The 27,095-nt window shown below is 38.2% G+C and overlaps 1 protein-coding gene across 2 annotated transcripts; it reads left to right on the plus strand.

Moving 5' to 3' along the window:
* The first annotated feature begins 8,360 nt into the window (after positions 1-8,360).
* On the plus strand, positions 8,361-25,800 carry LOC113923362 (pancreatic lipase). 2 transcript variants are annotated; one of them, XM_027595921.1, is made up of 12 exons: positions 8,361-8,421; positions 9,593-9,747; positions 14,624-14,746; positions 16,712-16,846; positions 17,610-17,721; positions 18,932-19,051; positions 19,168-19,287; positions 19,784-19,902; positions 22,024-22,153; positions 23,671-23,779; positions 24,361-24,525; positions 25,737-25,800. In XM_027595921.1, exons 1-12 carry the CDS (start codon positions 8,376-8,378, stop codon positions 25,798-25,800), a joined length of 1,398 nt encoding a protein of 465 aa, XP_027451722.1. In that variant the 5' UTR covers positions 8,361-8,375. The 2 variants fall into 2 exon arrangements, with proteins under 2 accessions (XP_027451722.1, XP_027451720.1); XM_027595919.1 differs by having other exon boundaries at positions 8,376-8,421; positions 9,593-9,762.
* Positions 25,801-27,095: the final 1,295 nt, after the last annotated feature.

Here is a 27,095-nt window from a genome sequence, read left to right on the forward strand (position 1 = left end):
GTAGCAGCAATGTCCACAATAGCCAAACTGTGGAAAGAGCCAAGATGTCCATCGACAGATGAATGGATAAAGAAGAAGTGGTATATATACACAATGGAATATTATGCAGCCATCCAAAGGAATGAGATCTTGCCATTTGCAACGACGTGGATGGAACTGGAGGGTGTTATGCTGAGTGAAATAAGTCAATCAGAGAAAGACATGTATCATATGACCTCACTGATATGAGGAATTCTTAATCTCAGGAAGCAAACTGAGTGTTGCTGGAGTGGTGGGGGGTGGGAGGGATGGGGTGGCTGGGTGATAGACATTGGGGAGGGCATGTGCTATGGTGAGCGCTGTGAATTGTGCAAGACTGTCGAATCACAGATCTGTACTTCTGAAACAAATAATGCAACATATGTTAAGAAGAAAGAAAAAGAAGATAGCAGGAGGGGAAGAATGAAGGGGAGTAAGTCAGCGGGGGAGACGAACCATGAGAGACGATGGACTCTGAAAAACAAACTGAGGGTTCTAGAGGGGAGGAGGGTAGGGGGATGGGTTAGCCTGGTGATGGGTATTAAAGAGGGCACATTCTGCATGGAGCACTGGGTGTTATGCACAAACAATGAATCATGGAACACTACATCAAAAACTAATGATGTAATATATGGTGATTAACATAACAATAAAAAATTTAAAAAATAAAATAAAAAAATAAAAAAAAACAATATTGGAAATTTTCAGCCATTATTTCTTCAAATATTTTACTTAACACCTGCTCCAGGAATCCAGTTATTTGTACATTCTACTGCTTATTATTTTACCGCAGATCACTGAGGCTCTTCCTCTCTCTTTACTTCAATTCGGATAGTTTCTATTGCCATGTCTTCAGTTTACTGATCTTTCCTTGGCAGTGTATAATCGGATATTAAATTCATGCTTTAACTCATTGTGTCCATGCTTTCCTTTGAATCTTAAATATATTAACTATACTAGCTATTTTAAAGTTCTTATCTGCTAATTTTATCATCTCTATCAGTCCTGGAGCTCTTTTTATTAACTGATGAGTCATATTTTTCTGCTTCTTTGCATGTTAATAATTTGAGATTAGATGCCAGGCATTTGCAATTTTTACATTATCGAGTTCATTGCTGTCTTCTATTAAAGAGAATTGTAGGAGTTTATATTTATTTATTTATTTACTTTTAGTTAAGGGGGCAGGCAGTTAACTCACTTGCAGATCAGCTTGATCTTTTTCAAGTTTGTTCTTATGTTTTGTTAAACTAGGTTGGGATTAGCTTTTATTCTTGGGCTAGGTTAGCCCTCCTCCTAAAGCATGGCCTTTGGGGGTTATCTGCTGAATGCCTGGATTGTTCAATGAAATCTCTTACTCCACTGGGCTGAGTGTCTCTCAGTTGTGTGGGAACTCCAGGAGTTGTTCGGTTGATAAATTTTCTCACTTGTTGGTTGTTCCCCATTAATGGTTACTTGATCAGCCCCGTGGAATTGGACTCTTTACATTCACAGCTCAGCATTCATCCTAAGACTCAGGTGGACCCTATGCCCATTTCTGAAACTCTTCCTCTTCATAGTTTCCTCCTCTCCAGTACTCTGCTCTGTAAATCCTAACCACTTTAACCTCCCTGAACACTGATCTCTATTTCCTCAGCTCGGTGAGTCCTCCTTGCTCTGCTTGGAATCTCCCTCCTTGTGCTGGGGCCCAGGAAATGCCTCTGGAAAATATATCTGGAGTGACTAGAGGTCTCACCTCATTTATTTCCCTTTTTTTCATTTATTGCTATCTTTTACTACTTATGGCCCAATCTATGAAAATCATTGCTTTATATGTTTGTCTAGTCTTTCAATTATTTATGATAAATGGGCAGATCTGATTCCAGTTGCTCCATTATGACTAGAAGTTAGAAGTCCCTCAGCTTACAATTTTTGAAATGGACCCTGCTACTTGTCTTACAAGATTGGTTATGAAATACACATGTGTATTTGTCTCTGGTTTTGCCTGCCTCTCTATGAGGATCCTCAGATCATTTCCAGTAGTTAGTTTCATCTCCAAAATATGTTAGGTATAGAACAAAAAGGTTTTGTTTTTGTTGTTGTTTTGGGGGTTTTTTGTTTGCTTGCTCTCTTTTTCCCCCTTTCATCACAGGTCCCAGTATCCAAGCTATGATCTCTGGGTCTCCTGAATTTTGCATTTCTATTTGCTCTCTTCCTGTTCGATGACATCTGGAATATCATGCTATTCTATTCTAAGTACCCTATAATTAGATACCATTCAAAAGTTCTTGAGAGTTTATATCATGAAAGGAGTTTAGAGTAGCCGGAAAATGGGCCAAATGTATATGCAATAAGGTTATAAACCTCAGAGAAGCTAACCAGATCTTTAAAGGCTTATTTGTGATGTTAGGAGTAAATATGATCTAGAATTGTGTTATCCAGTATAATAGGTACTAGCCGCATGCCACATGTTGAAATGATAATATTTTAAGTATTTTAGATTAAACAAATTATGAAAATATATTTCATCCATTTTTTTTAAGATTTTATTTATTCATGTGAGAGAAAGGGAGCACAAGCAGTGGGAGAGGCAGAGGGAGAGGAAGAAGCCGACTCCCCACTGAGCTCTGAGCCCAACATGGGGCTTGATCCCGGACCTGGAGATCATGACCTGAGCCGAAAACTTGATGAAGTTTTAGAATATAAGTGAGGTCCAGAGCCGAAGACCAAGAAAGAATTCTTGAGACGTCCCTGGTGCAAAAAAAGGTGATTTTATCAAAGCACAGGGACAGGCCCCGGGGGCAGAAAGAGCTGCTGCTCTGGAGTTGTGGGGGGTGGCTGATTATATACTCAGGAGCTGGGGAGGTGAGAACAAAGGGGGTGTTCAGAGGGCTGTCATATGCTACAGACTCTCAGGATACTAGAGGCCTGGTTACTGTCAAGCCAAGGCTGTTTTCCCCTCTAATGAGGCACTAACATGAAGACAGCTGGGAGCTTCCTGGAGGGATGTTACATTCCTCCTATCACACGTCCTTGTCAATGGGCTTTAGGTTTAGAAGAAATTCAGTTTTATCTACATTTCCTTCCGGAAGCTATTGCTAAGGCTTTTGTAAGTAAACTGAGGGAGACTCCTGTCCTGCAAGACTGTGATCTCTATCAGTTAACCATTTGTTTTTCCTTTAGGGCAGCCTGGAGTGCCTGAGCAATGTTACACATACCACAATGGGGGGACGGGGTGTAGGGTACCAGCTTCTGCTTTGTCCTCAGCGAGCTTTCTGCTCTCTCATCAATCTGAGCCACCCAGGCACCCCCCCTTTTTTTTCACTTTTTAAAATGTGGCTTACAATATATTCCTACTGGGCAGTGCTGACCTAGAAAGCACAAAGTAGGGGAAAGGGAGGGGGGTTTTAAGAAGGACAATAGTTTGGCTAGTCTGCATCTGAAACATGACTGTCAAGCAGTGTGTAGAAGAGAGACAAAAGATGGGACAGTCTGAGGGCAAAGAAAACAATTAGAAGACTGCTGTGATGACCCATGAAAGAACTGATTATCATATTCAATGTTACAAAAGTTGTATTTCTATTTGATAAAGTTGCCATTTGCTGCATTAGTCGCATGGAAGCAAAGTACAAATAAAATACGTTATCCAAAATATATGTGAGTGACTTTGTTTTGGAAAGCAGATACCCAGTCTTACACATGTGTATATACACACACATATTAACACCTCCTGCTGTGTCCATTCCTGACCATTTTTTGGATCAACTCTAGGCTAACACAGCCTGGGAGAATTTGAACTTCTGTGGATTCACACAAACAAGTAATCTGGAGCTGGTAGAAATAGAAAGAATGTGGGTCTGCTTATTTAGGTCTGCTTACTTTGGTCTGCTAATTACCAATCTTGTGACCCTTTGCTTAAACTCTCTTGAGTCTCCCTACTTTCATAAGAAAAATAGCTAAAGCTTCCACAGGTTCTATGGGAGATTAAAGGAAAAAACTTTAAAAGGATGTAAAACTAAACAATTAAAACTGTAGGTACGCTATAAAACTGTAGGTACGCTTGCTATTCTATGCCACAAAGTAAACCATCTTCATGCATATTGGAGGAGGGTTGACTATAATTTCACTCCCTTGGGTCTGCATGAACGAAGCCTCCTTGCACTTGGCAAGATGGTTGTTCTGGATGGCGTGAGACATTCTTCTTCTGCTCAGAGCAGTTTGGCATCCTCAGGTGAGCATGTTCTCCTTTCCATTGACGGCTCTGGCAGTAGGCTGAACCGGATAAGGAAGGATAGGACGGGCTGTCTGAAGGTTAAGTAAACGAGACCCCGCTCAGCTAAGGTGCTGGCTATCTGGCCACACAGATGTCTTGGGGCTTTTCTTTCCCTCAGTTGAGTTGGGTATCACAAAGTTTTCAGACTCGGAGCCTAAGCATATGGCAATATTTAACTCCTCTGCAAATATTGCTACTGGATTAGAAACTTCCAAGTTTGATATTTTTATTTTTAAATGTCCAAGGTTTTAGAGTCAAAGTTGAGTCAATGTTAGGTAATGCCCTGCTGAATTCAAGAGACATGAGATTATTTTTCTGTGAGAGTCCACTTTCAATGCCATGGGATACCTGGGGGAGGAATGCCAAATCTCTATCATCCTTTACAGGGCCCACCTCCTAGCCCACAATCCTCAGACATAAGGGTAACAAAAGCTGATGGAAAGCAGAGTTTGGGTGATACCTCCAACCCACCCATCTGCAGCACTTGAGAATTTCCTATGTATTCAGCACACTGAACTGCTCCAACTACACTTAAGTCGTGTCTGGGAGCCCAGGCAATACTGAGTGAATTTTCATTAAACCTTGGGGTATTATGTGGCTTCAGATTGCTTGTAAAACAATGGTCACCATCAAGGACTAAACTGAAAAAAGCCCATTAGAATTAAAATTCTACAAAAACAGAGTGAAGAATTTAGCAATTACTTTTTATAATTCAAGAACTAGCTGGAAAGGGGATTTTTTTTTAATATGCTAGAAGCTTTATTGGGCTTTGATCTAGTTGTCCTGGGGAACCCTGATTTTGTTTTATTTTATTTTATTATTTTTTTATTATGTCATGTTAGTCACCATACAGTACTGCATTAGTTTTTGATGTAGTTGTTCCATGATTCACTGTTTGTGCGTAACACCCAGTGCTCATTGCAGTACATGCCCTCCTTACTACCCATCACTGGACTAACCCATCCCCCCACCCCCCTCCCCTCTAAAACCCTCAGTTTGTTTCCCGGAGTCCATAGTCTCTCATGGTTCATATCCCCCTCTGATACCGCCCCCCTCCATTTTCCCCTTCCTTCTCCTAATGTCCTCCATGCTCTTCCTTAGGTTCTACAAATAAGTGAAACCATATTATAATTGACTTTCTCTGCTTAACTTATTTCACTTAGCATAATCTCCTCCAGTTCCATCCATGTCGATGCAAATGGTGGGTATTCATCCCTTCTGATGGCTGAGTAATATTCCATTGTATATATGGACCACATCTTCCTTATCCACTCATCTGTTGAAGGGCATCTCGGCTCCTTCCACAGTTTGGCTACGGTGGAGCTTGCTGCAGAAAGGGGATTTTTAAAACCAAAAATTAGAAAAAAATCTGTCAAAGTATTAATTTTATGCATGTATACCAATCAAATCTCATGGTAAAAGGTACAGTCAAGGATTCAATGCTTGGTACGGAACTGTTCTTAAAAGCAGGAGAAATCATTGTACAACAAAATAATCTCCCTTGGTTAAGTTAATGCTAGTTGTTATAACTCTGAAACATCAGTGGCTTAAAACAATAGGAACTTATTTCTTGCTCATGTAAATTTCCAAAGGGATGTTTGTGGTTCATGGGTGGCTTTCCTCTAAACAGAGAAACCAGATTCCTCCCATCCTGTGGCTCGCCAGCTTCCATGCATGGCCTTCAAGGTCACTCTATTTGTCTACTTCAAGCCATGGAAGGTAAGGTACATGGAGGATCATGTGTGGGTTTATGTGAACAGGACTGGAACTGGTGCACATCTGTGCACTTGCGTCTCATTGCCCAGAAGTTGCTTAGGAGGCCCATCTTCCGGCAAAGATCGGGTAATAGAGCCTAGTGCTATTCCCTGTAGGAAGAGGCCAGCAATCTCTGTCACATAGTCTAGAAGTTCCTAGATCATGTGTTAGTGATCTCAAGGAAGCAATATGGTTCATAAAATTTTACAAACCAGCTCAAGAGTTTAGCCAGATTGAATTTAAGTGAAGAGCTGGTACGATCGACTGCTGATTATATATAATGCCTTCACGGTTTGGGAAATTGAAACTTCCCCAAACACTCTAAAATTTCAACCTATTTCAGTTTGTAAAATAATTCCCCCATGAACTCTATCTAGTCTCACTTTCAGAATTGGTGACTGTTCGTCCTAACTCTATAATCTATATTGAATAAAGGTGACCCAAATTATGGATTAAATTTTATACTATCTAAAATGCCAATCTGGAAATTTGGTGTGAATTATTTAGTAATTCACCAAGAATATAGTTTACTTCATAGTAAAACCCAGAGTTTGGCGCACTCTTTTTTTTTTTTTTTAAGTTTATTTGCTTGCTTGTTTCGAGTAAAAACAGGTTCAAAAAATTGTAATTTTCTGTGTAGACAATTGTTCTGGAACAATTATTCAAACTAAATTGCTTTTCATATTCATTTCCTCAGTTTTTCATTCATCACACAGACATGTGTTAAGGACCGGCTTTGTACCAGGTGGGCTCCACACTGAGGAGGCACAACAAGGCCCAGAGAATTCCACCCTTCTCAAAGTTTGTGGCCCACAACTGAGTGTGATGAGTGTCAAATGAAAGAAGTTCAAAAGAGAGGTGTTCTCAGGGGGGAGAAGGAAACCAACTTAATCAGGGCTGGAGAAGAGTCCCTAAGGAAGGGATCAAATGCTGAGACAAGAAGGATTTGGCGGGGGTTTGGCTTGACTCCCATCCGTGGACTCCCTTCCTGGTGTCTTCTGTCCTGATTTTAACATCTCCTTGCCCAACTTTTTTGAACTTCCCTCATACACAAATAATTTCATTGCTTTTTTTCTGTACCTATAAACTTTGTCAGGGAACTAAATTATTCTTTGACCATTTTTGACCTGCAAACGTGGCAATTTCATGGGATTCAACTTATATCTGTGATGGTATCAGGCTGAATGGCTCCAATCTCTTAAAATTATGGTATCCCATTACAGTGGTTTTAAAATTTATCTTAAGCAATCTGTCACCAACTGAAAACATTTCAGTTCTTTTCTATCAGATGCCTCTCTTTCAGGTTATTTTTCCCAGACCATTTTTTTTCCAAGTTGAATTTTATTTTTCTCTCTTATTCCTAATTTTATTTGATGGTGAGGTCACCAATTCTACCTTTTTGCTCTTGGAAGTACCCCCAACTCCTTTTATCAGTTCATTTATTCTTTTCTCCCTGTTATTGTTAATAAACTAGTTCCATAGACTATCAAAATAAAATATCAACAACTTTCCTAAAAGGAATGAACCCTTTTGAAGAATGGTTTCTAAGTTTATGCTTTGAGGGTAAGGCAAGGTTATACGAAAACTGCTCAAGCTGGTAAGGTTTTAATATTTGTTTTCAAGACTGCTGTTATCAAATCTGTGAAAACAATTTAGTTTCACACATATCCACACAGCAGCACGGAGAATTGTAAACTAAAAAAAAGGGGGGCAGACTAGAATCCTTCACTACAATGAAATTATGGTGATTCTGAGCATGATGTAATCTCATCAGAAGAGAATAGTCTGTATGAACACTTTTTTCTTTAAAGATTTTATTTACTTATTTGACAGAGAGAGACAGCGAGAGAGGGAACACAAGCAGGGGGAGTGGGAGAGGGAGAAGCAGGCTTCCCACAGAGCAGGGAGCCCAATACGGGGCTCGATCCCAGGACCCCGGGATCATGACCTGAGCCGAAGGCAGACGCTTAACAACTGAGCCACCCAGGTGCCCCTGTATGAACCCTTTTCTCATCTTCCCCCAAGTACTGTGGGAAACTTGACCTACTCTATCAATCTTAGTTTATTTATGATTAAAATTAGAAATGCGCACTTGGAACGTCCTCTCTTTTCATGCCACTTTTCCATGGAACTTCTCAAAGAGATAAGGTTTACTTATAAAAGGACCTGTAAGGCACTATCTGGTTGTGTGTGGAACCTGATGGAACTGCCACAGTGAGTCAGGAACATGTTTTCCAAGCCTAATTTACTAGAATTTATCAATTTTCCCCCAGAGGTTTAACTGAACTTGAATTATGCCAATTTTTTAAAAACATATTTAGTCAGACTCAATAATATTTTTTGCTTTATTTAGATGCTGCTAATCTGGACACTATCACTGCTGCTGGGAACAGTAGTAGGTAAGAAAAGATATTTATGTAGTGCTAGAAGAGATTTCCTGTTCAGAAAGTTTATGATGGCTGAATTCAAGCCACTATGGCATAAGGAGTAGAGCAAAAAAGATGCATGATGGAGAGCACAGGCACTTGGAGTAAGGTTGCTAGATAAAATCTAAGATACTCAGTTAAATTTGAACTTCAGATAAACAAATATTTCAGATAATCAATGAATACGTGACAAAGTTATACTAAAAAGTATTCATTGTGTATCAGAAACTCACATTTGACTTTTATTTTCATTTGCTAATCTAGCAACCCTGGCTTGGAATCACATGTGGAAGTTGAACCTTGTTTCCACCAGCCACAGGTGTATTACCCTGAGCAAAATTCTTAACCTCTCTGTGCTTCACTATCTTCATCTGTGAAATGGGCATATAATACCACCCTTAATACAGGATAATTGTGAGACTTACATAGGACAAGTCCTGTAAATCGTCTTGTGTGGCCCCTGGCACATGATAACTTTTGAGAATGCCGCCCCCACAACAGCTACTACTCCCACTCCTACTATTAATCTAGACTTTATCGTCCTGGACATCCCTTGCTTTGTGTTGTTCTTTTATAGGTTAACATTCAAGCATAGAGTTGTGTCAAACCATGGATTTTCTGTTTGATTATTCATGAGCAGCTTCTTCATCACGGGAATCCAGAATGCTCCTCAAACATAGGTCAGAGACCTAAATACTCAGCGAGGTAGAGTTATAAAGTTTTGGCATTTGCATGAAACTTAAGCTCTCTACCCAAAGCCCAACACCAGAAGATGGCTGCAAAGAATTGAAAACCTCACCCCTCTCTATTGAGGCCTGGGGACACAAGGCTGCTCTTTTCTTGGGTGCCAGTGGCCCAAGGAAGACATCTGCATTGAGAAGCCAAACTGGGTCCCGGCATGGGACTGCACAGAGACACGAAGGGAGTCAGGTGGCCGTACTTTTAGAAATGAGGAGCAGAAGCCTGTCTTTAGCTGGGACACTGAAGCTGTTTTGTGAGTACATCTATAGGAAGATGTCTGGGTATGCAGAGGAAGTAAATATCCCATAAAATGTAATTTAACTCATATTTTGGCAGAGAGACCATTAAAAAAAGAGCATTCTGACTAAACTAACATCCTTGAAACACTTCTGGGTGATTACAGGAAAAGAAGTCTGCTTCCCAAGACTTGGCTGCTTTAGTGATGACACCCCATGGGCAGGAATTGCGCAAAGACCCCTCAAAATACTGCCCTGGGTTCCAGAAGATGTCAATACCCACTTCTTCCTATACACTAATGAGAACCCGGATAACTATCAAGTAAGAGAACTCATTGTTTTCGGAACTAAGTCCTATCCGTTTTATGTAATAAGAATACTAAATTTTTAAGTTTTCTGAAGAGAACAAATTAGTGGAATTTTCATCTTTGTAGACTTTTGGGGCAGTGAGGTTAAGTATTATTTTATGTAACTTGTTTATAGAATGTCCATTAACTTGATATTATTCTCTTTTTGTTTTAATTTAGATTCACTTTATTTTCTATTGAAGAATGATTGACATAAAATATGGTACTAGTTTCAGGTGTACAACATAGTGATTAAATATATAAAACCATTGTGAAATGGTCACCACAATAAGTCTAGTTACCATGTCACTATACAAAGTTGTTACAATATTATTGGCTATATTCCTTATGCTGTACATTACATCTTCCTGTCTTATTTATCTTATAACTGGAAGATTGTACCTCTCAATCCCCTTCACTTATTTCATCCCTACCCCCACCTCCATCCTCTCTGGCTACCATTTCAGTTTGCTCCCTGTATCTTTAAGTCTTGTTTTGTTTTGTTTATTCGTTTGTCTTTTTTTTTAGATTCACATATAAGTAAAATCATATGGTATTTGTCCTATCTGACTTATTTCACTTAGCATAATACTCTCTAAGTCCACCCATGTTGTCATGAATGGCAAACTTTCATTCTTTTTTATGGCTGAGTTATATATATATATATATATGTATGTATTTTACACATCTTTATTCATTTCATTTATCAGTGGACATTTAGGTTGCTTCCATATCTTGGCTATTGTAAATAATACTGCAATGAACATAGGGGTGCAAATTTCTATTCAAATTAGCATTTTCATTTTTTTCAGATAAAAACCTAGAAGTGGAATTGCTGGATCATATGGTAGTTCTATTTTTAATTTTTTGAGGAATATCCATTCCATTTTTTATTGGTGATTTCACCAATTTACATTCCCACCAACAGTGCATGAGGGTTCCCCTTTTTCCGTATGCTCAACAACACTTGTTAATTCTTATTTTTGATAATAGCCATTCTGACAGGTGTGAGGTGGTATCTCACTATGGTTTTGATTTGCATTTCCTGATGAGAGATGTTGAGCATCTTTTCATGTGCCTTTTGGCATTTGTATATCATTTTGGAAAAACATCTAACCAGATCCTCCTCCCATTATTTTATCTGACTGTTTTTTTGATATTGAGTTTTATGTGTTCTTTATGTATTTTAGATGTTAACCCTTTATTAAATATATCATTCGCAAATATCTTCTGCCGTTCAGTAGATTGCCTTTCATTTTTGTCGATGGTTTCCTTTGCTGTACAAAAGATTTTAGTTTTATGTAGTCCCATTTGTTTATGTTTGCTTTCGTTGTTCTTGTCTGAAAAACATTGCTAAGCAAAAAATATTGCTAAGACCAATGTCAAAGAACTTACAGCCTACGTTTTCTTCTAGAAGTTCTATGGTTTCAGGCCTTACGTTTTGTCTTTACTGTTTTATTTTTGTATATGGTGTAAGAGTGTTCCAGTTTCATTCTTTTACTTGTGGCTGTCCAACACCATTTATTGAAGAGCCTGTCTTTGCCCACTGTATATTCTTGCCTCCTTTGTTTTAGATTAGTTAACCATATAAGTGTGGGTTTATTTCTGGGCTTTCTATTTTGTTCCATTGATCAATGTTTCTGTATTTGTGCCAGTGCCGTATTGTTTTGATTACTATAGCTTTGTAGTATAGTTCAAAATTGAGAGCATGCTACGTACAGCTTTGTTCTTTTTTTTTCTTCAATCTTCAATATTGTTTTGGCTACTCAGGATCTTTGGTGGTTCCATACAAATTTTAGGATTATTGTTCTAGTTCTATGAAAAGTGTCATTGATGTTTTTATAAGGATTACATTGAATTTGTGTAGCATTGAATTGCTTTGGGTAGCATGAACATTTTAATAATATTAATTCCTCTAATCAATGAGCAAGGTAATCTTTTCATTTATTTATGTTGCCTTCAATTTCTTTCATCAGTGTCATAGTTTTCAGAAGATAGGTCTTTCACTTCCTTGGTTAAATTTATTCCTAGGTATTTTATTCTTTTTGATGCAATTACAAATGAGATTATTTTCTTAATGTCTCTTTCTGCTAGTTCATTATTACTATATAGGAATGCAACAGATTTCTGTATATTGATTTTGTATCCTGCCACTTACTGAATTAATTTTTTAGTTCTAGTAGATTTTTAGTGGAGGCTTTAGGGTTTTTGATATATAGTATCCTGTCAGCTGCAAATAGTGACAGTTGTATTTCTTCTTTTCCAATTTGGATGACTTTTATTTCGTTTTTCTTGCCTAACTGCTGTGGCTAGGATTTCCAATACTATGTTGAATAAAAGTGGAAAGAGCGGGCATCCTTGTTTTGTTCCAGATCTTAGAAAAATAAAAGCCTTCAGCTTTCACTGTTGAGTATGCTTTGAACTGTGGATTTGTCATATACATCTTTTATTATGTTGAGGTACAACTCCTCTATGCCCAATTTATTGAGGTTTTATCATAAATGGATATTGAATTTTGTCAAATGCTTTTTCTGCATCCATTGAGATGATCATATGATTTTTATTCTTCGTTTTGTTAATGGGGTATATCACACTGATTGATATGTGGATATTGAGCCATCCTTGGATCCCTGGAAAAAAGCCCACCTGACCATGATACATGATCCTTTTAATGTATTGTTGAGTTCAGTTTGTTGGTATTTTGTTGAAGATTTTTACATCTATGTTTATCAGGAATATTGGCCTGTAATATTTTTGTAGTGTTTGTCTAGTTTTAGTATTAGAATAATGCTAACCTCATAGAAGGAGTTTAGAAGCATTCTTTCCTCTTCAGGTTTTTGGAATAGTTTGAGAAAGATTTCTTTAAACGTTTGGTAGAATTCACCTGTGAATCTGTCTGGTCCTGGACTTTTGTTTGCTGGGAGTATAATTACTGATTCAATCTCCTTACTAGCAATCAATCTGTTCAGATTTCATATTTCTTTCTGATTTAGTCTTGAAAGATCAGTCTCCTGGGATCCTTTGTATTTCTGTGGTATCAGCTGTAACTTCTTTTTCATTTTTCATTTTACTTATTAGCCCTCTCTGTTTTTTTCTTAATGAGTCTGGCTAAAGGTTTATCAATTTTATTTACCTTTCAGAGAAATAGTTCTTAGTTTTATTGATATTTTCTATTGCTTTTTTAAGTCTCTATTGCCTTTATTTCCACTCTGATCTTTATTATTTCCTTCCTTCTACTAACTTTGGGCTTTATTTGTTCTTCTTTTTCTAGCTCCTTTAGGTATGAGGTTAGATTGTTTATTTGAGTTTTTTCTTATTTCTTGATATGGGCCTGTATCACTGTAAACTTCCCTCTTAGAACTACTTTTGCTGTGTCCCATAGATTTTTGAACATTGCATTTACATTTTTATTTATCTCAAGATATTGATTTAACTACATCTTTGATTTCTTCCTTGACCCATTGGTTGTTTAATAGCATATAGTTTAGTCTCCACGTGTTTGTGTTTTTTCCACTTTTCTTCGTGTAGTTGATTTTTGGTTTCATACCAGTGTGGTCAGAAAATATGTTTGATATGATTTCAATCTGTTTAACTCTATCGAGGATTGTTTTGTGGCCTAACATTTGACTTATTCTGGAGAATGTCCATGTGCACTTGAAAAGAATGTGTATTCTGCTGTTTAGGGATAGAATATTCTGTAAATATATGTTAGTCCATCTGTTCTAATGTGTTATTTAAAACCACTCTTTCCTTATTGATTTTCTATTGGGAGATCTATCCATTGACGTAAACACGGTGTTAAAGCTCCCTGCTATTATTGTATTACTGTCAATTTCTCCCTTAGCATCTATTAATATTTGTTTTATATAACTAGGTGTTTCTATGTTGAGTGCATAAATATTTACAAGTGTTATATCTTTTTATTGGATAGATCCTTTATCTTTATGTAAAGTCCTTCTTTGTTTCTTATTATAGCCTTTGTTTTAAAGTCTATTTTGTCTGATATAAGTATTGCTACTCCAGCTTTCTTTTTGTTTCTATTTACTTAAAATATTTTTTTCCAGGGGCACCTGGGTGGCTTATTTGTGAAGCATCTGCCTTTGGCTCAGGTCATGATCCTAGGGTCCTGGGATCGAGCCCTGCATTAGGATCCCTGCTCCATGGGAAGCCTGTTTTTCCCTCTCTCACTCCCCCTGATTGTGTTCCCTCTCTTGCTGTGTCTCTCTCTGTCAAAAAATAAATTAAAAATCTTAAATAAATAAATAAGTAAAATAAAGTATCTTTTTCCATCCCTTCATTTTTACTCTACATGTGTCTTTAGACCTGAAATGATCTAAAATGATCCAGTAGACAGCATATAGATTGGTCTTGTTTTTTTAATCCATTTAGCTACCCTTTGTCTTGATTGGAACTTAATATCATTTTTATCCTACCTCTATGTTGCCATTTGATAAACATTCTGAATATAGTTATATATATGTATACATATATATAAACTCTCCCAATATTATATATAATCTCCCAACATTTTATATGTGTGTATGTGTGTGTATACAATTTACACACACACACACACACACACACACACACACAAAGCCTTCCATTGTTTGGAGACAAGACCCCCTACATCAATATTATAGCAGACATTTATCCTGAGTAGAGCAACTGCAGAAATGTTATGATGTCTGAAACTTGATGATCGCAAATAGCTTGCCTGTAATAGGAGAATCCTTAGTCACAAGGATCTCAAGTCTTGATGGTGTTCTCCTACCTGCCATATCCCTCCATGTACAAATGGTTCTATTGGACATATGAGAAACTTGACATTGAACACTTTTCTTCCCCAAATAGGAACTTATTGCAGACCCATCAACTATCGCAAACTCCAATTTCAGAACAGATAGAAAAACCCGCTTTATTATTCATGGATTCATAGACAAGGGAGAAGAAAAGTGGTTGGCCAATATATGCAAGGTGAGACATGGTAATCAATTAAGGGAAGGTTGTTTCCAGAGTGATGATTAACAATGGGGAAGGCACAGGCTGCAACCAATCAGGACAAATGCCAGCCACCATGACACCGGAGGATCACCTGACTCTCCTGGGATTTCACAGGGAGGTCCAAGAGGTGGTAGGGTGTGGAGGGGAACTGGGACAGTCAGGGCAGCAAGATTGGCAAGCATTTGGTGGCTCTGGGTAGTGGTTATTTAATAACTAATGCAGAGGTATTTCAAAATTTTAACAACAGATGTTGCCATACTGATGCAACATTAGTTGTGTTTTCAATAACATTTGATTTTTTCAATAGGTTTTAATTTCTATGTGAAGAACTAAGATAACTTACTTTGCCCAAATTGTTTTGCTCTGATTTTCACTTCCTACTCTTTGATTTCCTATGGTAGCAATATCTAGGAAAACCGTGTAGGTTTTCATTTTTGACTTGTCTTGTTTCAACTATAGTGATCCAATTTTCTTTAATTTGCCTTCGGCTATGTGCCCCATGATAATGAAGAATTAAAAGACAGAAAATCAAATAGAACATGTTTTCCTAGCAACTGCTAGTGCTTGAGAACATTATCCTTGATTCATCTATTCACCAAGCGTTAGTGGCCTGCATGGCACACAGATGCAGTCATTCCTTCAGAGTTGGAAAAACAACACACAAAGGTCCTCCTAAACACTTTTAATTTCAGGCCTGTCTATGACTCATGCCGAAGGCTGTATTGAATCAACTCTAGAAACTATCCACTGATTCTGAAGACAGCCAAAATAAATAGGTTTAACTTCACAAGTTTAAAAATAATCAGCAAAACCCTAACTTACCTTCTAAAATATTCTAAGCTGATGATTATTAGGGGGAGGGTAGGAATAGATTTTTATAGAACAATGAAAGAAAAAGACAAAGTGGTTCTTAGGTCAAAGGGAATGTAAATTTTTAGATATGTGTACACAATTTATTTCTGAAATCCCCAAAGTAGATTTGTTTTTCTTGCATGATTTGGCTTTGACAACATGGTTACTTTATGACAGAGAAACAAATGGATTAACCTAGAAGGTTAAAGGTCCTAGACTCTAGTACTGACTCTATCCTTAGCTAACCATGACATTAGCAAATCATTTTCCCTTTTCGGAGATTTCTATTTGTAAAGTAAAAGAATTGGAGATGATTCCTAAGATTGCTTCATTCTTCTAAAAGTTTTCTTGGAAAAAAGGTGAGGATGTATAAACATACACCCAAACAAACAAAATTCCTGCCAGATCTAACATTCATGAATCTATCACTGACCCGCATCAGACAAAGCTTCCAGTACATATCTGGTAGGTTATGCTTTTATGTGAAGTAACTCATCAGTAATGTACAATAAAATATGTTCATCTAAAAGCTTTGATTAGTCTTAGTCTTTCCATCATGGAAAAGCTTACCCATTTACCTCCAGTATATTTATTTAAGGAAGTCCTAACATAGCCTTTCATTTATTCATTCATCCAATAAATATTTATTGAATACCTACTATGTGCCAGGACCACTTTGAGGCACTGCGGATACAGCAGTGAACAAAACAGACAAGGTCCTGGGGTGCATTCTAGTATGAGACAATGTAGGACATTGACATTAATGATGCTTTAATGAGACAATCCACTGTACCCCATTTTATACATCTCTCCCTGCAACAAATGTCTATGCCTCTGTTACAGTAGATATCCCAAGAATCCAGTTCCCATTATGGCCAAACCCTCAATTTGGAGCCAATGTTAAACTTTAAAAGGAATTTCATATCCATAACAGACTAGAAGTTTTGTTCATTGTTGTAGGGTTAAAAATAAGCTTGATATTATTGTATAGGTCGTGAAGGAAATTTATCCCCATTCTCAAATGTCTAATTATTAATTAATAAATATCCTGAATTCTTTACCTGTTTATTGTGTCTGTTCCATCAGAACCTATTCACAGTGGAAAGTGTGAACTGCATCTGTGTGGACTGGAAAAGTGGCTCCCGAACCGGTTACACGCAGGCCTCACAGAACATCCGGATTGTCGGGGCAGAAGTGGCATATTTTGTTCAGGTTCTTCAGGTAACTACCTCTAGGTTGTATAAAAGTCCATGTCCATTGCTCTCTAGATTCTCTTTAAGAAAAAAAATTGCTGTAGGAATGATAATTGCTAAAGACATTCCTCTACTGGGATTTGGCTTTCCCTGTGGTTGAAAAGAAAAACGCAAAATCAATCAATCAATCAATCAATCTAGATTTGGGCTTCATCAATATGCCTCTTTAAGTCAAAACACTAGTTTTTTTAAGTGATGTTACTCAAGCAACCAAGTAGGTTGTTTCTACTGAATTCCATCAGTATCCCTTTAATTTTACCATCTATTAAAACAAGTCGGTGTGATAATGTCAACCTCAAGATGAAAACTACCTTGTTTTTGTTTTTGTTTTTAATTTTTTTAACAGAAGCACGACGACACCAAGCTAACCTGCTTTGGTAACTAAAACCTTAAAAAAATGTTAACCAAGAATGTGCTTACATAATTGCTTTCATTATTATCTGCTAACCCATATATTTGCTTCACCACCTCTGGGTAACAATTCCTCATACGCAGCAAGGGTTCCTCTACATAGTAAAACAACAAAAGAGAGCCCAACTTCCACCAGCTTAAACATTAGACCATTGCCATTTTCTATGATAACTGAAAAAAAAAAAAAAGTCATGAAAATCAGTTGCTTTGAAGGGACAGCATATCTTCTTAAGACTCACATTTTGCGAGGATCTCCTTCTATGGCCATCTTGAAGTTCGCAATATTAGGAAACATTCTGAAGAAATTTTCTTTCCAACAGTCAGCCTTTGAGTACTCGCCTTCCGATGTCCACATCATTGGCCACAGCCTGGGCTCGCACGCAGCTGGGGAGGCAGGAAGGAGGACCAATGGGACTGTTGGACGAATCACAGGTTGGTCAAAACAGTGAACACAGAAAAGCTGGACTCAGTGTAGCCCAAACGGGGTCTACAAGGCTGGAAACTTGGCATTTGCTGAATTGGGCCACATGACCAGAAATCAGTATGTTCTGAGACCTTAGGAATTTTTTGCTGATATTGATCTTTGGCCTACAGAGCCCTGTTTAACATATATATATGTTAACATATATGTAAATATTGCATATGACTAAAATTTTAATTAAGAACATCAGGAGATCTATTTTCCTGTTGTCAGGCATTCACAAAGGACAAGTTTCATGAATAGAATAAATGGCATAAATAACAGAATAAATAATAAATAGAATTAAACCCAAGGAACTCAAAAATGCATAATTAATTATATTCTGCTTCAATAGCAATTGATAATTAGCCCAATCCTCATTGACCACAAGCCAAGAGTTGCAGGGGACAGGTGGTCAGTCCAGGCTAACCAATTCTGCATGCTTTGGTTAGATAAAAAAATAGCATTTCGCAAATCTTAGACTGGTTGCATTTGGCCAGTGGGGTCACGTGTTGTATACTCAGGCCCTAAAACAACATTGCAACTTTATAGGAAACCCTTCGCTATCCTGGATCTGAGAGGTGACTATTTCAGGGAGCAACCACACTCCTCTTCCATCATCCTACTCTGTCTCTGAACTTTTGATTTTCTTTTTGATACTTTGGATAAACTGGTCACATTTGGGTGGGTGGGAGCATCTGGATGTCTAGCCTTAATTTGCTGGCGAGAACATTCTTTCTCATAATCCGTGAATGTTTACAAGGGCCTGCTCAGCCAGGCACTCTGCAGAGCTGAGGTCCTGGTGACCATGAAAACCAAAGTCCTTGCCCTTACAGGATTTTACCTTAGAATGGGGACTCTTTTTTTATCCCAACCAGCTCTTAGGAGTCTCCCAGAATCTGTCTCTTTCCTTAGAACTGCTGTTAGTGACCAGGATTGTCCCAGGGGCTAAACATCCATAAGTAGAGCCAAATTCCATGGTTTGAGGAAAATTCACTACAATGCAAATAGAAAATTAGACACAGAAAATGTAAGAAAATGATAAGGTTGGGAAGAACTAGCTTATCTCTTTCTAGGCATAAGTCATGGTTCCCGCCAATGCTTGCACTTGGGTAGGTAATTAATAAAGAAAGGTCAGTGTGGATGTACACTGATATTAACATGACATTCTATTTACTTTAGGGTTGGATCCAGCTGAACCTTGCTTTGAGGGCACGCCCGAATTAGTCCGATTGGACCCCAGTGATGCCCAGTTTGTGGATGTAATTCACACAGACGCTTCCCCTATAATCCCCAACTTGGGTGAGTTCTTCAATTCATCTTCTGCGAGTATTTTTTGAGTCCATATATCAGAGTGTTTTAGAGTGTTTTGAGTCTATACATCAACATCAACTTTCTCATATTTTAATATTCCTCAGGGTTTGGAATGAGTCAAACTGTAGGCCACCTAGATTTCTTTCCAAATGGAGGAAAAGAAATGCCCGGATGTCAGAAGAACATTCTCTCTCAGATTGTTGACATAGATGGGATCTGGGAAGGTAAAACCATTATGTGCATGAAGAGATTTTCTTAGGGAAAAATCCGTGTTTCATTTTTTGCTAAACTCGCTAAATATTTTGGTACAGATCTCACATTTTCTACAACAAAGGACTTTTAACCCAAAATATAGACTTTTCACTGGGGACAGTAGGCCTGAGGAGACTGTAGAAAGAAAATGTAGTTGTAAGTCAACTTTCCAAGGATCTAATTTGGGGAATGGATTACTAAATTGTACTTATATCTATATGGACCAATATCTTCCTTCTAAAGTTATTTTTCCATTTAATTTAGCTATGGCATTACTATTAAAATCTTAAATAGTATTTCACTTGTAACTGCATCACAAATCATAAATACACTTCAGAGATGATTTTGTTCTGTGACCACCATGAGTTCACACTAATTAGAAAAATCTATTCAACAACCATGTTCTAATTATGATATTAACTTGGAAAAATAAAACCGGTTGCTGATGTGTACTGTCTGATTTCAAAGGGACTCGTGACTTTGTGGCCTGTAATCACTTAAGAAGCTACAAATATTACTCTGATAGCATCCTCAACCCTGATGGCTTTGCTGGATTCCCTTGTGCCTCTTACAATGTTTTCACTGCAGTAAGTAGACTCCACTTTGTACCTAAAGAATTTTGTGACCATCACTTCTCATGATGGGTGTAGTTCCCTGTATATGACATGCATTCAGCGAAAGTCACCGTATGACTGCCACATTATTTATACTTTTAATTATACATATTTTTATTTTTTAATTGAAGTATAGTTGACATACATATTTATCGTAATAGTGATGAGGCATTGGAGAACTTTAGAGAAATGGTCTTGTATACTAAGATGTCCCATGTCTACCTTGTTCTCTATCACTTCAGTATGTATCACAAATGTTCAAACTTGTTTTAGAAATAATTATAACTAAAAAAAAAGTCTGTGAAATCTGAGCTATGGCTACAGGATGCTGATAAATATAGAAAACTTGTCTTAAATACTGAACCTATAAAACTATATCATTATGTGCATGTGGATATTTCTGTGCAATCTTATAATTGCCAAGTTTTGTTTGTTTGCTTGCTTGGTTTTGAGTTTTCATCTTGTTTGGTATTCACTAGGTATCTGGGTTAGGACCCTTAAAGGTGATCTTGAAAATGATATATCTATTGCCTATTAATTTTTATTGCTCTTCCTTTCACTATAATTTTTTTCAAATAAAAGTATGCAACCTATGTCATTTAATAAATAAAATTTTAAGTAACATACCAGGTGAAGTCATAATTATCAAGATGTATAACTTAGTGCTAAAGAGAGAGAATCTGAAACCTGATTTCACCTGATTAAATGGTTGAATGATTTGGACAAAATATTTAACCTCATTCGAAGGCAGTTTTTTTCATTTCTAAATGTAAATAATAATGGTAGACTCCACTGGTTTGGCAGGAGGATTTAATGAGATGATATGTTTTAGTTCCTTAGCTCAGAATCTAAAATATAATAATTAGCATTCAACAACTGTTGGCTATATGTGGGGGGGGATGCATAGTTTATTCACAGTACAGCTTGTGTACAAACAAGATCACCATCCCCTTTCTTTGGTTTAACTTTATTTTTATTGTGCTTCCAAATCCCCAATCTCTAGGTAATGGGGAAAATAAGCGAAGAAACTTTAGGTTTCGTTCAGTTAAAATTTAGTCTGATTCAGTAATATAAACAGTCCTTTTAGGTGATGCTCAGACACTTTTATAAGAAAAAGTTCTCAGTTTTGCATATTTCTCGGCCTTTGGACCCCTTCATCCTCTTCTCTCCAAGCTGGTATTGGGCACAGTGATCATGGGGTGGTGGTCAGTGTGTGTGTAGGGCAGAGGGGAGGACTTGAGGGCCTGCGTTATTGATGGATGTGCTGCTCGTGTCTGCAGATAATCTCTAGGCACATCTGCTCTTCTGGCTTGGCCAACCTCCCCATATAGCTCTGGCCATTTCTCTCTGACTGGCTCAGTCTCTCCTTAGCTTTTGCTGGATGCAGACCCTGAGACTTGGCCCAGTCCCCATCTGGTTCATTGATCCAAAAGTCTGCCCCTTGCCTCTAATATGGAGCAGGATTGCCCCACTCTGTTTTTCCCTCCTCCTCTCTTCTTCCCATAATTCCTGGCCCAGAAAGAGGACATTTTCCTAAGTGATATATATATATATTCTCCACACCAACCACACAGCTAAGACTTAAGGACCACTTGGGGCATTATCTGTTCACATTGGGAGAATTCTGAGATCTGATTCCTTCAGACCTTAATATGCTAAAGCAGGAGCTAAAAATTTTGAGAAAAACCTGACTCTTAATGGATCCTATTTTGCATATCAGAGCTGATTATCACCCCTTGCTCTTTCTTTTGCAATCTTTCTAAAAAAAAAATTCTAACCACCTGTAGGCAAATGGATGTCTTGAGTAACTTACAGAGGCAAAAGAGAGAAGATTAAAATATATGTATAAATATATATTTAAATTCCCTTTTCGTGTGATTTTTATATTTTTGTTCGTATTGTGTTTTTTCACAGTCAAATTTGTCTTCGTAACTAATGAAATGCATTTTTCCCCTTTGCTGAAACACTATGAAAGTCGTCTTTTGCCATCACGACAGAATTGGCTTTAGAATATTTGAGCTGCCGCAACAGGTGGAAAAAGATGATATGCTATTAAAAGAGTGTCCTCATTCATCATTTGTTAATTTCCCCTAGAACAAGTGCTTCCCCTGCCCAAGTGAAGGCTGCCCACAGATGGGTCATTATGCTGACAGATTTCCTGGAAAAACAAACGGAGTGAACCAGATATTTTATCTAAATACTGGTGATGCCAGCAATTTTGCCCGTAAGTCTCTATTATATTTGCCTTAAATTCATAATGCTATGTATTTTATCATGTTCCATGAAAATGCGTGAAATTGCTCTGTCTGTACAAAAGTTGTAAACACTCCTTCCCAACATGGAAAATTTTTCAAAAGCCATCGTGCTCAATGTAACTCTGGCTAATTGGAGTAACAGAGCAGAATTGGGGGGCCTGAACTGACAATGATAGAAAAATTAATTTCTTCATATTTGATTCTGGTGCTGAATTCAGGAGGTTTCTTCTGCTCCAGACTCTTCCAATTCAGTCAGAAGTTTCACTAAAGCAAAATTCTGAGGTTTTTGTACAAGCAGAAAAGTAATCCAGGAGAGAGATGGCAGAGGCTGTGGGAATGGTAGGGAGTTGACAGATTTAAGAGCTGTTTACGGCTGTAGACTCCATGGGTGATAAGAATTAGAGGGTGCAGGGATGATGAGGCATATTCCTTCCTGGGTCAGAGGAAGAAAACTATTTAGACTGGAGTCAGTGGGTTTGGTTGCATTGTAAAAACTAAAGCCAGGTTTTATTCCCTCCTCAGTTTGGCCCAGGTTAGCTCTAAATGGCATCAACTGCTAGTTAACTATTGACTAGTACCACAAAGTGGTTACCATAACTTAATACATTTCCAAAGGCAAGGTAAAGCTGAATTACAGAATTTTTTTAAATAAATGTAGACAATTTAGACAAAAAGACAACAGGACTCTAAAATGTGATGACCTATGAAAATAGTAAATTGAGGGTACGCCTGGGTGGCTCAGTCAGTTAAGCATTTGATTTCGGTCATGATCTCGGGGTCCTGGGATCAAGCCCCACTTTAGGCTCCCTGCTCAGCGGGGGTCTTCTTGTCCTTCTGTCCTTTCCCCCACTTGTGCTCTTTCTCTCTCTAAATTAAATAAATAAAATCTTAAAAAAAAGAAGAAAATAGTAAATTGGTGAAAATGTCATACTCTACCCTTTTCTTTTTTCCTTTTTTTTAGATTTTATTTATTTATTTCATTTTAGAGAGCGAGAGAGAGAGAGAGTGCGCAAGCTGGGGAGGGGCAGAGGCAGAGGGAGAGAGAGAATCCCTAAGCAGACTCCACGCTGAGCACAGAGCCAGACACAGGGCTTGATCTCATGACCGTGAGATCATGACCTGAGCCAAAACCAAGAGTTGGAGGCTTAACCAACCAGGCCACCCTGGTGCCCCTTTCCTACTTTCTTTTAAGATAAAATTCTTATAATATTCAAAAATAAATTGTTGGGTTAAAGAAATTAGAAGCAAAATATATGACTTATATATATTACTCGACATCTATTGACTTTGGAAAGATTCTCTGCTCCTCCCCTGGCCCCACGCCTATCTTCTGAACATTTAGATAAAGTAGACTATTTGATTAGAAGAACAACCAATCCTATATATAAATTACTCAAAATTCAGCAGCAGTGGCATCCAATTTAGCCTGTTTTTAGCAAGTCTTCTCTACAAGCTGACAGTTTGCAACTCTCTTCCCCCTGTGCAGGTTGGAGGTATAAGGTAACTGTCACACTGTCTGGGAAGAAGGTTAGAGGACATGTGCTAATTTCTTTGTATGGAAATAAAGGAAATTCTAAACAGTATGAAATTTTCAAGTGAGTAAAATATTACCCTACACTTCTTAAATGTTGGAATCCTTTGCATATATAATGCATGTTATGGACATAAGCGTTTATTCGTAACTATATGGGAGTACAGTACCATCACACGTCATTCCAAGGAAGAGATCGTTTCATCTTGCACCTTAGTACATTTCAGAATTCTGTTCCTGAATTTTTTCTCTGCTATTTCCTGAGAAAACCACTGATGTTTGTTTTGATGCATGGCATCTGATTTATAATCAGTAAATAATTATTCTGCCCAGAAAACAACAGGGAAAAGATGATATGATGATGTCATCATTTATTAAGTTGTGGGAGGCTTATGACTAAAACATATTTGAAGTTTTATTAAAGTAAGGATGACTTTAAAGTCATATGAGTTATTGTTGGCAAATGACCTGCAACTGAGTTGGCATCCATGTCTGCATTTATTTAATACCCTAGAATGGCAAAGGTACTGTCAGTCGTCTTACTAGAGGTGCATCATAAGCTCATTTTAGAAACATATATGTATATATTTATATGTATATTTTTGTATGTTCACGTATATTTTCATTAACTTCTCAACTCCCAAGGGGCACTCTCCAACCACACAGCACTCATTCCAATGAATTTGACTCTGATGTGGATGTTGGAGATTTGCAGAAGGTTAAATTTATTTGGTACAACAAAGTGATCAACCCAACTCTACCCAGAGTGGGAGCATCCCAGATCATGGTGGAAAGAAACGATGGAAAAGTGTAAGTAATAAAAATCCAAAGAGACTTGCAATACTGAGTCACCCATGCTATTCCCACTGGAAGTCTACTTCAGGTTCACTCTCTGACAGTGGTTCTCCTAAGCCATGGTCACAATGGCTTCCTAGTACCTTCTGTTTCTTTAAAAAAGAGCAGAACTTTCAGGGAATAACTTTGAGAGATCTGTAGATGAGTATGTCATTTCATGAAAGTAAAGTGTTAATTGAGAATCTGGCTTTGTGACCCTACGGTGAAAAGAGTGATTTCATTCAGCAGCTATGCCTTGTGTTGTGTGTCTGACAGCAGGTCACTGGTTGCCTGGGGGGAGGGGAGATGGGCGAGGTCAAGAAGGAGAGATGGAAGGAATAGGAGAGTAATTTGGGGTAACGGGTATGTTTACTCTCTTGATGGTGGTGGGATGGAGGTACTATTCTTGTCTCTTAATTAGAGATAATTAAATGAAAACTCAGTGCCATAATTCGTAGGTAAGAAATTTGACTCCAGCAAGTTCTTAACTCCCACAAAACAAATTTAGTTCACCTTTATTCATATATAGATCATGTGTGCCCTTCATTTCTTGTGTCCTTTATCAGTAGTAGTGTTTAACCTTTAATGTTCTATTTGCGAGTCTGCCAGCCATCAGACCACAGGGAGGGAAATGAAGATGAAAAGAAGAGAGCACCTTCTGAGCACCTTTTATGTGCCAGGCCCTTTGCATATGCTTATATATGTTATTAAAGAAAATTAGCTCCCAAGCAAACTAAGTTTTGTTCAGTCTTAGTGAGTAATGCTAGTCATTTCAATTCCATTATTGAATTGAGTAACAGTGCTTAGTGAATGTAACACCAGGACCTCAGAAATTTCCCTCAGGCTGATTTTTTATCATGCTGCTGACCCTATTCTTCCTCAATTGCATTGATTGACAATGCACCAAGTTCTTAGTAGGTGCTTTAGGATATGACAAATGAACGCTCCCTGTCCTTAGGGGCGTCCAGTGACCCTTCCTCACTCGGCTATACACAGGTATGAAAGAACATTGGGAAGGAGAACGCAGTCCTTTATACAGAAGAGGTTTGTGTTCCTTTGGCCAATGTCTGGTCTCCGGCACAGGGAGTGGTTCTCACTCAGACTGGGGAGAGGAGAGGCTGTTTTTATGCTCAAAGCATCAGCAGTGCACCAGGAAAGGCTGACTTTCTGTTGTTTTTTCTCTGCAGGTTCAACTTCTGTAGTCAAGAAACCGTGAGGGAAGATACTTTGCTCACTCTTACCCCATGTTAGGAGTCACTGACATGTGACCACTGCATATCGTACTGCTAATAAAATCTAGTAGTGAAGCAATCCATTCCTTGGTTATCATGTCTTTTTTCTCCATGGCTCTTTTGGATAAGGTGATTAAAATCCAAAATTTGGAGTTGGTCTGAAGAAACACAAATGACTGATGAAGTTTGCTACATATTACATGGCATTGGAGCTTGAGAAAATTCTTTACTTGGCACTGACATCATGCCCTTTGCTAATCTTACTGGTGTCATCCAGATCAGTTAAGGCAGACTTCCGGATGCAAGATGACCTGCTCCTGGGATGCGCACATGGCAAGTGCCAGCCTTTGCCACTTTCCCGTACTCTTTATGGTCTGTGTCTGCTCCTAAATAGACATCTCAGGAAAGCCGACAAATAAGGAGACAAGGACAGAGCAGATCCAATGCTTTCTGACCTGTCTCCTTGCTCCCAGTAGGGTCCCCTCAAGCCTCTCTCCTCTCTGCAGCCTTTTTAATCTTTCTAAAGCCCAAATCCAAGATCCTCCCCCACGGTCCCCAGGAAAGAATCCACATCCTTCACTGAGCCTTGCGGGGCCCTCTTACCTAATTTTGAACCGAGGACTCTAGCATCATCTTTCACCACATTCTAGAAATCTACATGCTAGCACCGCCCCCAAAAGGGCCCTGATCTCAGATGTTGCTAGAACTTTGCACAAACTCTTCCACTCCCTAGGATGTTCTTTCTCTTGTCTTCCTGCCTGCTGAACTCCTCCTGATTCTTAAATCTGTGTGTAGACATCATTTCTTGCAGGAAACCTTTCTTCACCTCCATTTCCACACCCCCTAAGACTGGATGAGAGGCTCCTCCACTGCATTACCGTTGCATCCAGAACTTCCTCCATCTCAGAACTTCTTTCTGTAGGTTGGAATTGCTTGTTTACTTATCTGCATATCTCTCCTTAAGGGGTTTACGAGTTGTATGTGGCTGGCAAATGCCTGGCATGGAGTAGGAGACCAAATAAATATCTTTTCAATGACCATCTCACTAATGGAAAGAATGCATGACTTCACTAGAGTCAAGTATTTAAAATTAGGTCATGTCCCATTCCTAATATCCTAAAAGAGAAAAAGCCATCCGTGCTAGGTCTTGAAAGGTGGGTGGAGATTTGCCAAAAGGACATGGCAGGAAGGGCACTCCAGAAAGAGGGAACAGCGCAGGCAAAGCTACAGAGCCGTGAAAATGCTTTTCATTTTGTGTTTCACCGAAGTATATACAAGTTGATCAATGCATGAAGATGCTCTGGGCACCATTAA

Source organism: Zalophus californianus, chromosome 15 (genome assembly GCF_009762305.2).
Source record: "Zalophus californianus isolate mZalCal1 chromosome 15, mZalCal1.pri.v2, whole genome shotgun sequence".
In the NCBI taxonomy this organism is placed as follows: Eukaryota; Metazoa; Chordata; class Mammalia; order Carnivora; family Otariidae; genus Zalophus; species Zalophus californianus.